Raw genomic sequence first — 15,136 nt, forward strand, 5'->3', positions numbered from 1 at the left:
GTTTTATAGGAGTGTGTGTGTGTAGGCCAGAGGACAACTTGAGGAAATAGTTCTTACCTTCTCCTATATGAGTTCTGGAATTTGAACTCAAGGTTGTCAGGCTTGATAGCAAATGCTCATACTTTCTGAACATCTCACTGTCCCCCACCCTCTCCCCCAAGTCTTTTTTTTTAATTGGCTAAACAGCATCTGAAAGGATGCTACACACCTCGATATCTTAGTGCAATGATTACATTCTGAAAAGAAAATCCAAACTAAGAGAAATATTCTGGAACATCTTAAGTACCTGGATTAGGAAGTTGTAAAAATTTGATGAGGGTTAATGAGAGGATTTGTTATATAAATTTAGGTGAAATAAACATATTTTATATCTTTTTCAACAAAAATCAAGCCCAAAGTTGAACAGTTTTCTAGTGATCTTTTAAACATAACATTAACTTACAAATTCCATTCCCTAGATCTAAAAGGAAATTCCAAACATTTCTTTGCAAATGGCTAGTCATGCAAATTCTGATTCACTGCTAACTTTCCAAAGGCCTTTAATAGGCTTTGGTTATCCCTTCACTACTCTACTTATGTCCTCATCACTGAAAAGTGACACCAGGTCAAGACAATTTCAGACTGTGGTGTTCCATGACTTCAGAAATATGACCTTGTCCTTATTTTTTCATCTTTAGTCTACAGGTGGGCCACTTGAACACCCATATTGTTCAAAATATGATGTGGCAGTTAAATATTGTCAACTTGACAGGATCTAGAACCACCTTGGAGACAAGGTCTCGGGGCCTGCCTGTGAGAGATTACCTACATTAGGTAACTGAAGTGACAAGACCTACTTTTTACGTGGGTGGCACCATCCCAAAGACTAAAGCAGTGATTCTCAACCTGTATATCAGATATTTACATTACAATTCAGGGCCTCAGCATTAGGAAGGCTGAGAACCACTGGGCTAGAGTCTTGAACAACACAAAAAGGAGAAAGTTAAGGAGCACCAGTACTCATCACTCTCTGCTTCCTAAAATGCCATGTGACCAGCTGCCTCAAGTTCCTGCTGCCAGGACTTTTCTTTTTTTTACCATGAAAGACTACCCATGAACTGTGAGCCCAAATAGACCCACCCTTCCTAAAGCCGCTTTCAAGTCAGTTTTTTTGTCACAGCAATGAGACAAGTAATATCCATCCCTCCTTTGAATGCTATGCTGCAGAAATTAAATCGGAGGGCTCTTTTGGTTAGTTTTGCAGCAGTGACAATGGGTTTACACAGCATTTTCCACATTTTCTGTGATTAAGAGGAGAGGACAGCCAGACATGGTAGCATATGCCTACAATCCCAGAACTTGGGAGGGGAAGAAAGCAGGATCTTGAATTTGATGGCAACTTGGGCTACCTAGCAAGTTCTAGGTGAGCCTTGTCTATACAAGTAAGACCCACTCTGTTTCAATAACAAATAAGTAAGCAAAGGGAAGGAAGATGAGACATAACCTGTAGGATTTCTCTTTGGAATTAATAGACCTACAAAAAATATAGTACTGCAACTTTGCTCTCATTTCACTATACTCTAAAAATATAGGACTGCAACTTTGCTCTCATTTCACTATACTCTAAAGTAGTAGTTTCTACATATTCTTATCAAGCACACCCAATATAAAATAATTTTATGAATAGTCCAAATACATGTTTGTTTGCTTATAAATTACAAATGTCACAATAATATTGCTATAATGCATACAGTGTAAAAAATGATGAGTACATATAAAAGATCCAATATCTAATCAAACATCATGTTGTATACACTATGGCTCATACTACTCACTGCTCTACCCATTCACCAAGATGCAAAATATTAAACATACCAGGGCCAAGTTCACTGCCTTCAACTGTTTACAAGCTGGCTTTCACACATCATAATCTTTCAATGAAATTTGGAATTTTATTTTATTTTTTTTTTTTTTTAGTTTAGTAGACTGAATTTGAATGGAGATACATGGATCTAGAAATTTTAAGGTTTTCCTATACTAGGTGGGAGGGGAAATTGCTTATAATATGGTCTATCCTAAAGGTAACCATTGTGACAAAATAGGGAAGAATTCAGAAATAAATATGGCATTAACAGTCTCCAAGTGGTGGTACACATCTTTAATCTCAGCCCTTGGGAAGCAGAGACAGGCAGATCTCTGAATCTGAGTCCAGTTTGGTTTACACAATGAGTTCCACAACAGTCAAGGCTACATAGTGAGATCCTGTTTCAAAAAAACAAAACAAAACAAAACAAAAACACAAACAAAAAGACAGAAGAGCCATTAACTTTTTTATTTTATGTCAACTACGTTTTTAGCTAGAGTTCCAAATGAAACAGAATTGAATTCTATTCAAATCCAGAAAACAGAAACATATATAAATACAGGAAACCTTAGCCTAAAAACTCTACTTTTAACTTCTAGTACTCAGCCTTAAGGAAATGATTAGATATGAAGTGAAACGATTTTTTTGAGTTATATACTGAGATAAATGTCTAATACTAGAAGACAATCTTCATTTATTTAGAGACAAGGGCTCATATATCCCAGGATGGTCTTGGGTTCACTATGTAGCCAAAAATGATCTTGAACATCTAATTCTCCTGCTTCCACTTTCTGAGTGCTGGGATTGCAGGTGCGTGCCACCAGTGTTGGGGATCAAACTCTGGGTTTCCTGCATGCCAGGTAAGCACCCTACCTGGGTGCTTCTCAGTTTTATCTCTAGCCTTTAATTCATTTTTTGGAGACATAGTCTCATTATATAGCTCAGGTTGGCCTTGAATAGCAATCTTCTTGCCTCAGACTCAAGAGTATTAGGATTACAGATGTTTGCACTAATACCTGGCAGAAGAGAATCTTAATACACTAATGGGGGTGGGGTGGCTGGCAAGATGGCTCAGCAGGTAAATATGCCTGCCATTAAGTTTGATAACCTGAATTCAACCCTCATCACCCACATGCAGGAAGGACAGAACTGAACTGACTTCCAAAAGTTGTCCTCTGACCTCCACATGAATATAAGTAAAATAAAAATACATTAAAATTAAAATATCAGGCCATAAGGGTCAGACATGGTGGTACATGTCTATAACCCCGGTGTTTAGGAGGCTAATTCAGCAAGATTAACCAAATTCAAGGCAATCGTGGCTAAATAGTAAATTGAGGCCAGCCTTGGCTACAACATGAAACTGTTTCAAAGAACAAAGCAAAACAAAAGTAATTAATAAATAAGTTAAGTACCAGAAAACTGGACAGAGTAGCACATTTTGTAATCCCAGTATTTAGGAGATTGAGTCAAGAGGATTCTAAATTCAAGACCAGCCCAAGCTATATAGTGAGTTTGGGGTCAGGCTGGGCTATACAAAGAATGTCTGTCTCAAAATACAAGAAAAAAATTAAATAATAGAATATAATGGATAGCTGTTACTAATTATCTACTGAAGAATGTTTAATGGGGGTGAGCTCAATGGTTGTGCATTGTGTCTGCTTAGCATGTACTTGGGTTTATATTCAATAGCACTGAAAAAGAAGTTGTTTAATGAAATCCTACCATGAACATGTAAATTTACTATGTTAAGCAAAACACATACACATATATATGTAACAGATTTATATATAAATATAAAGTTTGCTACTAATGTTTTTATATAAATGATTATGTATATTTTAATTGCAGTAAAATATAAGCAATGTTTACATGTAGGAGATAGGAGATATTTTAAATTTATTCCCCATACTTTTCTGTTTTCCTATTTTCTTTTTTTTGGCTGTTTATTTATAATACCTTTTTACTTAAATTAAAAACAATCTTATTAGACGTGCCAATTCCAGTTCCCTCTCTCTCCCATCCACCCATGCCCACTCCTGTTTTCCTATTTTCTACCTCAAGTATGTTACTAATTTTGTAATCATGGAAAAAAGCTTGAAGCTATTGAAAGTAAATAACATATACCAAAGGCAGTAAGTATATCTCTTGCACTTGCAATTTGGTGAGCCTGAACAGTAACAAATCTTACTAGCCTTTTTCTGGCTACAGAAGTTATTCATTTAGGTAAATAATTCACTATACTGAGAACCTATATGGAATAAATCTTCTAGGTACCAAAATCACACTGGGCTGGAGAGGCACTTATATTTTAAGAAAAGTCTGTGGTTACTAAACAAAACCACCAGATGCCACTATTGTTTCACCAGAAAGACTAAAATAAGACTTTTAACTAATTCAATACATGCTTTTGCCCTTTCTTGATAATAATAAAGTCTTTTTTTTTGTTTTTGTTTTTTTTTTTTTTTTTTTTTTTTTTTTTTTTGAGACAGGGTTTTTCTCTGTAGCCTTGGCTATCCTGTAACTCACTCTGTAGACCAGTTTGGCCTGAACTCAGAGATCTGCCTGCCTCTACCTCCCCAATTAAAGGGATTAAAGGTGTGAGCCACCACTGCCTGGCTGATAACAATAAAGTCTTAAGAGAAGGTATAACCATATAAACAATTATATGCTCATATCCCAAAAGGTCAACCACAAGTGATATGAAAGTATAATTCCCACCAACTCCTATATAGGAACTAATGGAGTTGGAACAGAGACAAAATACATATTGTTATCAAGGAAAAAATGAGGGGCTGGCAAGATGGCTCATTGGGTTAAGGCACTTGTTGCCAACCTGATGATCTGAGTTTGGTTTTGGGACCCCATATAGAAGAAGAGAATCAACTCTTTCCTGTAAGCTGCCCTCTGCTCTCTGCAGCTGTGCTGCAGCACACATGCACTCAACATACTAACAAACAAATAAAATGTAATCACTTTCTTAAATGTAAAAAGTAATAGATCCAGACCACGAAAGCTGAATTTATATTTTTAAATACTTTATTGGTAGTAGAATTTTTTTTTTTTTTTTTTTTTTTTTTTGTGTGTGTGTGTGTGTGTGTGTGTGTGTGTGTGTGTGTGTGTGTGTGTGTGTGATAGGGTTTCCCTGTGTCGCTGTCTACAAATGTAGCCCTGGTGGCATATCCCTTTAATCCCAGCACCAAGGAGCAGAGGCAGGCAGATCTCTCTGAGCTCAAGGCCAAGCTGGCCTACATAGGTGCTTTCCTGAAATCAGCACTTTGTAGGTACTAAAGTTGGGGAACGAAGGGCTGTCACACCCATGGGCAGCATCATTTAGCATTATTGAGGTCTTCAATGTGCCAGATATAGTGTTAGGCTACAGGGAGACAAAATTAGAAGATTGGTACTATCTCTCCCATCAAAGAATGTAGAGAAAGTTACAGAGAAGTTGTTACAATGCAACAGGATGAAGGTAGTTTATCTGAAGAGCTGTGGCAATACAGGATAAAGTGGATGGTGTACCTTAAACATGCTTTTGGCCAGGCAGTTTCAGGGAATTCAGAATAATTGAGAGGAACTTTTCTGATTTGCCTAGACCTGCCTCAGAATGAAGCTTTTCCTGGGCTGTCCTTCAGCAGCCATACTGAATTTTGCCTCAAGGAGGCAAGGGATTTTCTAAAATACTGCTGGGCTTGATAACTAACATGAAAATGAGAAGCAAATTGCTTATAGCACAATATAAAGATGGATTTGTGTGTGTGTGTGTGTGTGTGTGTGTGTGTGTGTGTGTGTGTGTGTGTGTGTGCACGAGAGTGGGAGCCCTTGCCAATATGCCTTCATCGATGTGATCCCAAACCGTGGCATCATGGGGCTGGAGAAGACAAGAAAAAGCAAATGCCAGCCTCTGCCATCAGCCAATTTCAAAGACCACAAATCCCCATCTGCTTACCAGACTCTCGGTAGTAAGCTCTGGCAAATCCTGGATGGTACAGCATGGGTAGTCCAGCACCGAAATGCTGCAAGATGCAGAGATAAGGACAAGCTTTAGGTAAATGGCAACAGCGGGGAACATCTGCCTCTGAAAAGGGCAGGAATTATTCCTCCCCAGCAGACTCCACGTGTCTCTCAAATTGCTTAATGACCTCAGCTGAAATTGAGGGCATTGGTACTGGGCAACTCCAACTCCAGTCTCATCTCAGTCACAGGGGAACCATGGAGTTCTTTTAAGCTGTTCCCACTTGGTAGATACAAAAAGAAAAGCAGAAAAACAGCCCCTTTCCTTCTTAGCTGTCTTAGGTTCTTTAGGGAATATGTAAACCTAAGTGCATCTGCCTCTGCATTTAAGTATATATGTGAATATACTATTACTCCCAAAGATGACACCCAAACACATTCTACTAAATAATAATCTGTGGATTTGAAGATGATAAGATCTCTGTGTTTCTCAACTGATCATTCTGAAAGTCAGGAACTCTGGGGGTAGCTGCCAATGCCACCATAGAGAAATCTTGAGGCACAGGGCGACTTCTTATAGCATGACAAATAGTTTGAGAATGATATATAATAATGCCTGTCCTCCAAACAGTGGGAATTGCAGGGAAGCCACAAGCTCTGCAGTGAGCCCAGGGAGTAGGGCTTAGGTCAGGAAAGGAAATAAGGTACCACATAATAATAGGGACATAGTCAATAAGTGGCTGTTTTTTTCTTTCCTCTCCCCTTTACTAGTACAATGCAGAATCTGGGCTAGCTAATTTCTAAAGCTCCTCTTGTTTCTAATAGTCGGTGAAATTTCAGCACTAATCTATTTGAACTAGTGCAGTTGGAGATAGGTAAATGATGTCCACAAAGCCAGGGCTATAAATTGAGTATGAGCATTCTTGGACCTGTCTCTACATTTTGAAAGTCAAAATTTCTAAAAGCAAACCACTCAATTAGGTAGAAATATTACCACTGTTCACAAAACCCAGGTCAAGAAAACTTAGATGAACCAAGGTAGGATAGGAAGGTCAGCTCAGGAGAGGGAAGTGGATTTACCTATAACATCCTAATTAACTCTTCTGGATTCTCTGGACTGCCCCATTAGGATAGATATTCTTGGCTCATTCATCCACTTATCTACCCATCTCCCACTTACACAGAACCCTAGCAAGACAGGTGCTGCAACTAGGAAATGGGGCAGAGACTCGAATGGAGTTTGTTCTCAGTGCTCAGTGAACTAACTTTTAGCTTTGTGATATAGTCCAAAGAGGTAGTCTACTTTATTTTAAAAGGGCAAGTGCTGTGGCCCAGAGAAATAACTCCCTTGAAATTACCTGGTTAGGAACTCACACGTTCAGGTCTCTTGACTTCAGGCTTTTCAAAGGCAGTGTACATGCAACGTTGTCACTCCATGGTAGCATTTCAAGCAGTACTGATTGACTCATGAGACTCCCCCTACCCAGTTCCCTCTCTAGCCACCCCAAGTAAGACATCAGTCTTTGTCTGTTTAGGGACTCTGGTAAGGAATTCTGGAAAACTCTACTGAATAACACTATACCAGTTCTTGTAGAAGCAAATTAAAGAATAAGGATCTGCCTTACAATCCCCCAGTCTCAGATTGGCTGGAGGAATAGAAAGCAATTTGTATTCACGAAAAGCCTGTGTTCTTACCTAAAAGGTTGATCATGTTAATCTTGTATGTGTGGTGTATCGTATGTCGGTGTGCAGATGGACATGCATGTATGGATGCATGCATGTGGAGGCCAGAGGTTCATGTCAGGTATCTTCCTCAATTACTCTCTACTTACTTTTTGAGATGGGGTCTTTCAATTAACATGAAACTCAATGTTTGTCTGTGCTGATTGGCCAGTGAGCTTCATGGATCTATCGGTCTCCACCTTTTATATGGGCTACAGGGATCAGAACTCAAGTCTTCATGCTTGTGTGGCCCTTTATTGATTGATCTATCTTTGAAGGTTCATAATCTTGTTATTCTTGAGAAAACCAATTCACCTCTCAGACTTTGTCTCCTAACTGGCAAGATGAGAATAAAACTTGTACTATCTCTTAGCATTGCCAAGATTAAGTGGAATTATGAATGTAAAATTACCATACTTTGGGCTGGCAAGATAGCTCAGCTCCTAATGGCAATACCAACAACCTGAGTTTTTTCCCTGGGACAGTTGGGGTGAAGAAGAGAACCTCTTCCTGCAAGTTGTCTTCTGACCTCCACACCCATGCCTTGCCATGTGTGCACCCATACCCATGCATGAACATAAACATTTAAAAAGTAACAAGTTTAAAAATATATTTTAAATTACAAATTGATCTACCCAAGTAGATGTCTGTTGTTTACCTTTGACCACAGATTTTTGAACCTCCCCTGGGGGTCTGGTGGTTAGGGTTCAGCACTCTCATCATTATGAATTTTCTATAATTCTTTTTGCTTACAAAGCAGTGTAACTGTTCCAGTCACAGCAGCTTATGAGTTCAAAAGAGCAGAGCTGCAGACAAAAGGGCTGCTGCACAACACAAAGGCCTCCTAGGTTCTTTCATCACAGAAATTTCATCTTGTAGCTTCATTTCAAAATATTCTTCAGCTTTGAAATTATTTTTAATATATAAAATCTATTCAAAGAGGAAAATTCACACATTCCCATCAGTGAAGACTTCAAGAAAATTGAACCCAACAGGGAAATCTCTAAGAAAGGAGGAACTAAGGACACCAGAGAAAATGGAAGGTGCAGACATGGAGGAACTTTCTTAAGCATCCCAAGTAGACCCTGAAGTCTGTTCAGAATCTGTACCTGTTTTTGGCAGTGATATAGGACAGGATATTTTGATTGAAGAACTTCAGGATCAAGGGGATACAGTTGGCAAATACTAAATGTTGTGACACATATTCAAACTGAATTAAAAGATCAAAGCAGAAAAGTTTACTTATTTGGGGGAAGATATAAAACATGCATGAAGAAAGACAGGGAAATGCAAATATAACATTTATTCCCAAGAATATCTGCTGTCTACTGTGTTATCAGTCTGTTAGTCTCTGAAATGGGGACACTCATCTTCAGGCAGCTTGTCTTACATGCAGGCCGATCTGCAGTGGATGCTACAAGTTCTTGACCAAAACCACATATTAAACACACTAGAAAGAAAACATAGCTCAAATAAATAGCAAGAATTGCTGGGAGTTTTGCTCCTAAGCTCAAGGGGAAACAAAGTCTCCCCGAGGGAGCTGGTTTCCATACCAAACCTCTGGCTCATAATGTTTCAACTGGAATTGATATAAAAGAGACAGGTGCAACTAACTCTTAGCAACTGCTGGCATCAGGCTGGAGACAGCCCACAGTAACCACTGGAATGTAGGTTTCAGTAGACTGTCCAGAATATGAGGTTATCTCTAATACTTAGAATAGTTAGTCACCCTGGATTTTGTTTATTATGCACTGAGAAGCACCAAGAAAAAAAATTGCCCCTAAATTAGGAACTTAGAATGCTGGGATAGTACAGAAACAAGGCTGAAAAGGCAGAGAACTATGGGTTTTAAACCTCTATCTCTGTGTCATCAGCAAGAGGTATTCATGTCAGAAAGGCAAGCTGCTTTCTGGTCCTGAATATGTGGTTGGAGATGGGGAGTCAGTTTGTCCCTTAACCACTTCTCTCTTCTATTCAATATTTTCTCCCTGGAAGCCAACCAAAGGCATTTTCTGAAGCCCCAGACAAAGGAACCAGTGCATACCTACTAATAACAAAAGATGGGACGTTTTAAAATTTGAGCCATGCCCAGTCTCTTTCAGGGCTCACCCACACTGACATACACTGGGGCAACGGCCCATCAGGACATCCCTCAGATGTATGTACTGCCCACCAAGAGAAGCATTGAGAAACACACATTCCAGTGGAAAGAGGGAGTAGTGTCTCCTAACCACTCTGCTTTTTTTCAATCCCGATGCTGCTCAGCAAACACTGCCAGCAAACACATGACCTTTCAGGGCTCTTCCCTGTACACTGATGACTGACTCTTTTTTATTTTTTTTGGTTTTTTGAGACAGGGTTTCTCTGTGTAGCTTTGGAGCCTATCCTGGCACTGGCTCTGGAGACCAGGCTGGCCTCGAACTCACAGAGATCTGCCTGCCTCTGCCTCCCAAGTGCTGGGATTAAAGGTGTGTGCCTCCAACGCCTGGCCTGATGACTGACTCTTACATCAGGCTTTATTTTGAGTGCTTAGGTGGAAAATGGGGTAAAGTCTCAGGGAAGAAACGAGAAGGCTTCCAATTCCCAAGCTTTCCCTAAAGAAGAAGCATCTATTTACTTGTCCTCATCTTGTCCCTGTATCTCGGTAATGTCCACAGGCCCAAGGAAAACAATGTCCTGCTGGAAAGCAAAGCAAGGTCTTGACTTTTAACTCTAGTCTCTTCACCTACAAAATAGGGATAGGCTGGAGCATTCAGGAGACAGAGACAGGCAGCTCTCTGAGTTCAAGCCTGGTCTACATAATGAGACTCCGTCTCAAAACAACAACAACAAAACTAAAAATGAGCAAGAAAACAGAAAACAAACAAAAAGACCCCAGGTCCCCCTCAAAAAAAAAAAAAAAAACAACCCAAAAAACCAGGAATAAAATGAGGCCTCCTGGGGTGAGAAGCTCACAGAAACTTGGTAGGATGTCAAGCACATCAGAGGTATTCCATAATTGTGTGCTCTCAGATATATGACACCTGCCAACCACTGTGCTCCATGTATTACCAGAACATCTATCCCCACTCCAGGGCACAACTCTGGCAACATTTAATTAGTTTCCAAAAATACACTGTTCTTTCTCCTCCGGGTTTTCACATATTAGCCTTTCTGCTTGAAGTGGTTCTTATTCTTCCCTGATAACTCCATTTCCTGGATAACATTTTCCCCACTCTAGGACTCAGATTAAAAGTCACCTCTTCTCTGGAATTGGTATTTCTACAGTATCCAGTGCCTACCTTTGCCACACCACTCTACAACTGGACATTTATGTATCTGTTACAAGACTGAAAGGCCCATAAGAGCCTGAACTGTGCCTCATTTAGAATTATATCTCAAATGTCAGGAAAGTGCTTCACATACGGAAAAGCATGGCCAATAGGCCCAGTGACATGTCTCGGGTGGTTGAATTGATTCTGTCTAACTAGGAGTATTCGTAAGGACCCCTAGCTAACTTACAAAGACCTTGAGATAACTCACAAAGAGCATAGATCTCTGCATCTTTCTAGGATGGCTCCCACACCCCACTCCATGTCCTCACCATGTCCTCATGCAACAAATAGCTGGACTCCCTAATAGGGGACAAGGGGAAGGCCAAATAGTGCTCAGCAGTACAAGGGTTCTTGTGTCGCCTCTCTAGGGCACGGGGAATACTTAAGCTTGTGACACAGCTCTTCTATTCTACCTGCTCACCTGGTAGATATGGTTGAGTTTGAAGTGTTTGAGAAGTAGAAGGAGCAGGGCAGAGATACTTTTTACGATGATCTCCTTGTGTCTGTTCACATCAATGCCCAGCTTCATGCTCTGGAGAACAGTTATGCTGCAAGCAAGAGAGGAAGCATTGGTATAAAGGTGATGAGCGAGGGAGGCCTACAAGGAAAGACCCAGGTATTTGAGCTAGACACGATACATACATATGAGGGTCACAACTTAGGAAGCTTGAACTTCTGTGCTAGGAAAACCTCTGGAGTTCCCATTTAGAAATCTGTCCAAGAAAAAGCTTCCATGATTTCTTTGTTGACATGTCCTCTCTCTGGCAAGCTTGCCTTGGTGCTGCCTACCCATATATGTGGCAGCTAGTCACCAGCACTGAGGTTACCTGTTACCTAGTTCTGAGTTACACAGAGTTCAATAGAAGGCCCTGCAGGGGGTGGGAGGTACCCACAGAAAAGGAGAGATTACTTTGAAGACAATTCCTGTAAGTGTCAACAAAGTGCGGTGGGACAGAGAGGCCCTGAAGACAAGACACTAGTGTTGAGCAGCTGCCCCCGTGGGAGCACTCACGGCATCTCTTCAGGCAGGACGTCTGCTAGGATATTGATAGAGTCTGTCTTAGCCTTGGAGGTGGGGGCTGCAGCCAGTAGAATCTTAAGCAGAGCAATCTGGGAGATGGAAAAAGAAGAAACCCACCTTTGTCTATCCCACTCAGCAAGATAGAGGTTCTCTCAAACCTCTAACCCAGTGAAAAGTATTCCAAAGCCTTTAAGATTTCCCTTCAGTAACTAAGCCTTGCCAGCATATAGGAATGCAAACAAGAATTTATCCTGAGGCTTGTCTGTGAGGCCAAAGCAAGCTTATAGGCTGTTTTGCTTCAGTGCTGCTTCTTCTAAAGGGAGCGTAGAAGGAACCAAGTGGGAAGGGCAATGCAGAGAAATAAGTGGGAGAGAGAAACCGGTCATCCTCCCTTCCTTTTCTTCCTCTAACCCTATCAGCATCATCACCATTCCTATCCAGAGGCTACCAAAGACATGGCAGACAATGGCAGAACGCATGATAGGGGTAATTAGCTAGGGGAAAGGCCCTGATACATCATATCTGGACCCTACTTCATTCTGCAGCCCTGACCCTGTTAGAAAGGCTAGGGAGAATGGCACCTTCAGAGGAGCCACAAGGGAAGCTGAGAATTCTTTATCCCTCTTAGTGGAAGAGGGCAGCTCTGGCCCAGCCTGTGCCTTACCATGTACTGCGGAAGGCTGTACAGCATGCCCTGGTAGAGGATTTCACATGGTGTTTCTGGTACCACCTCTTCTCCCTATGGCAAAAAGCACAGTTTACCCAGGCTACTTGCCAGGTTGCTAAAGGTTACATGCTGTTGGTTGGTGAGGGTAGCTCAAACAGAGAACTGCACTGGGAGTCACCGTAGCATGCTATCCTAACCGTGGTAATGATTCGTTATATGGTTTTGGATGAATGACCATTCCTCTTTAGGCTCTAGTCTTTTGGTTTGAGCTTGCTTAGATGGTCTTTGATGTCTTTTTTCCACAACAATTGCTGAGTCTAGTTTTCCTGTTATCTGCAACTAATCACTCTTTCCATGTCACATGGTCATTCAGGAGTCAGCACTCCAACCTAAGAATTAGCTTAGACCACTGCTTTGGTACACATACACAAAATCTCTCTAGATACACATGGGGTTAACCGAGGCTGTAAATATACCTGACATGTTAAGATACCACACTCAGAGGCACTTCCATGGAGTTAATCAAGAGATCAACCAAGCACTTCAGAGTTTTTCTGCCATCTAGGAACTCACTTCGTAGACCAGGCTAGCCTTGAACTCTCAGAGATCCTCCTGCCTTCCCGCCCCCCACCAGTACTGGGATTAAAGCTGTGCATCACCAACGCCCTGCTGCAAGGAAGCTTTTAAAGGGTTGTAAACTAATTTTCCCCTCTCTCCAGTATCCTCATCAACATTTCTTTTTTTTCTAAGAGCACCATGTGTATCGAATCTTCTTCATGACCTTAATGAATCCCTTTATCAGAATGAGGGAGGCACGGGTCTCAGATGCTCAAGAGGCAGCCCAGGCCTCACTGAAATCTTTGACTAATGCAGTCTTTCTTCCCGTGAGAACCCCTATTTCAGGGTAATAGTCTGCCATAAGACTTGGAGGCAAAGGGGAATAATTGGGCCAATGGATACAAGTCTTGATAGGCATTCAAGAGAGCCTGGTGATCTTAGCATGTGTACCTTCCTGCTCCCCACAAGGCTTACTACCTTCTCTCTTTTCAACAAACACCCTTAAGTTGCTGGCTCTGCTTCACACCAAGAGAGAGTTGTCAGATAGACATACTACATCTTTGGAATACCAGATCTGGAAAACATTTAGCTGATGTGAAAGCTTATAGTTCAGAGGTTTAGTCCATTGTCACCATGGTGGGGAGCATGGTAGCATGCAGGCAGAATGGTTCTGGCTACATGTTGATCAGAAGGCAACAGGGAGTAGACTGAGTATCACATTGAGCAAAGCTTGAGCAAAAGAGACCTCAAAGCCCACTCCCACAGTGACACACTTCCTCCAAGGTCACACCTACTTCAACAAGGTAACACCTCCTAATAGTGCCTCTCCTTTTGGGGGGCCATTTTCTTTCAAACCACCATAGATTCCCATGGAGCTAGAGTTACAGGTGGATGTAACCTGCCATGTGGGCACTAGAAACTGATCTCCGGTTCACTGGAATAACAGAAAGTACTCTGAGCCATCTCTCCAGCCCACATACTCTTTCCTTTCTCTTGGTACAATCTATTAGATCTTGAGTTAGTTGCTCTGTTAGATCACTTTTTTCTTTCTTTTCTTTTTTTTTTTTTTTTCAAACGGGATCTCAAGTGGCCCAGGCTGGTCTCCAACTAAATAAGTGGCTGAGGATGAGCGTGAGCTCATGACCCTTTTGCCTCTGCCACTCAAGTACTGGGATTACACAAACACCTTAAATTTTTATGTTTTGGCATGATGATCTCTCTTTATTCCACATTTTCCTGTAGCTACATCCCATTTTTTCTCCCCTTCTTTACAACACTTGGTGGCTGTCTACTTCTTTTCTTCACATTCCTTTTCAATGTACTCATAACAGACTTTTAGCTGTTTCATTGTGATCATTCTTAACCAAGGCACCAATTATCTTAATGCTGCCCGATCCAATAGGCACTTCTGTTCTTATCATATGCCACCTATCAGCAGCATTTGGCCCAGCTGATCGCTCCCCTTATTTAAAGACTGTTTTTATGGTATCATACTTCTAGATTTTTTTCCACTTCGTTGAGTGTTTTTCTTACTTTTCTGTGGTTTCTTTCCTGATTCATCCCACCCTCAATCCATTGGTATGTCCCAGGGACTTTCCTGGGCTCCATCCCCTTCTGCCTCTGCCTGCTCCCTTGGGTTCTCTTAGCCTTTTCTACAGTCCTTAACATTGTAACAAATCAATGACTCAAATTTCTCCAAGCCTAGAACTCCAGACCTATATATCTAACTTCCCAACAGCTCTTCCCAAGTATTTAATAGACACCTAAACTTTAGTATGACCAAACATGATTTTTTGTATTCCTCCTATTTTCCAGGTGACGCTTATTCTTGATTCTTCTCTTTGCCTCTTGATAAGCATCAAATTGAACTGCAAGTCCTGTCAGCAATACTTTCAAAATATAACCCCAATTCACCTACTTTATGACTCTAGTCATACTTTCAATTTCCAGTTTACCTGTTTTGAGATGAGCTAATGCCTCCCCTCTTTCTTTGGTCCAATCTTTGCTTAGTAAATAGTGTTTTTTAAAACCAAAGATCAAAATCTTTCCTCTGCTTA

At 40.9% G+C, this 15,136-nt stretch overlaps 1 protein-coding gene across 5 annotated transcripts in view; it reads right to left on the reverse strand.

Annotated features, from left to right (window-relative positions):
• Window positions 1-15,136, reverse strand: part of Strip2 (striatin interacting protein 2) — a 42,344-nt gene that overhangs the window by 8,801 nt on the left and 18,407 nt on the right. For 4 of the 5 annotated variants that reach the window (XM_027391383.2, XM_027391382.2, XM_027391381.2 and 1 more), the window contains 5 exons: window positions 12,519-12,593; window positions 11,846-11,943; window positions 11,255-11,381; window positions 8,629-8,729; window positions 5,793-5,859 (listed from right to left, as the gene is read on the reverse strand). In XM_027391383.2, the coding sequence (XP_027247184.1) occupies window positions 5,793-5,859; window positions 8,629-8,729; window positions 11,255-11,381; window positions 11,846-11,943; window positions 12,519-12,593 (468 nt within the window). Of the gene's footprint in view, window positions 1-4,962; window positions 5,715-5,792; window positions 5,860-8,628; window positions 8,730-11,254; window positions 11,382-11,845; window positions 11,944-12,518; window positions 12,594-15,136 lie in introns of those variants that run through there. The other variant, XM_027391385.2, reaches the window with a different exon arrangement.

This window comes from Cricetulus griseus (assembly GCF_003668045.3).
Source record: "Cricetulus griseus strain 17A/GY chromosome 1 unlocalized genomic scaffold, alternate assembly CriGri-PICRH-1.0 chr1_0, whole genome shotgun sequence".
NCBI classification, from domain to species: domain Eukaryota; kingdom Metazoa; phylum Chordata; class Mammalia; order Rodentia; family Cricetidae; genus Cricetulus; species Cricetulus griseus.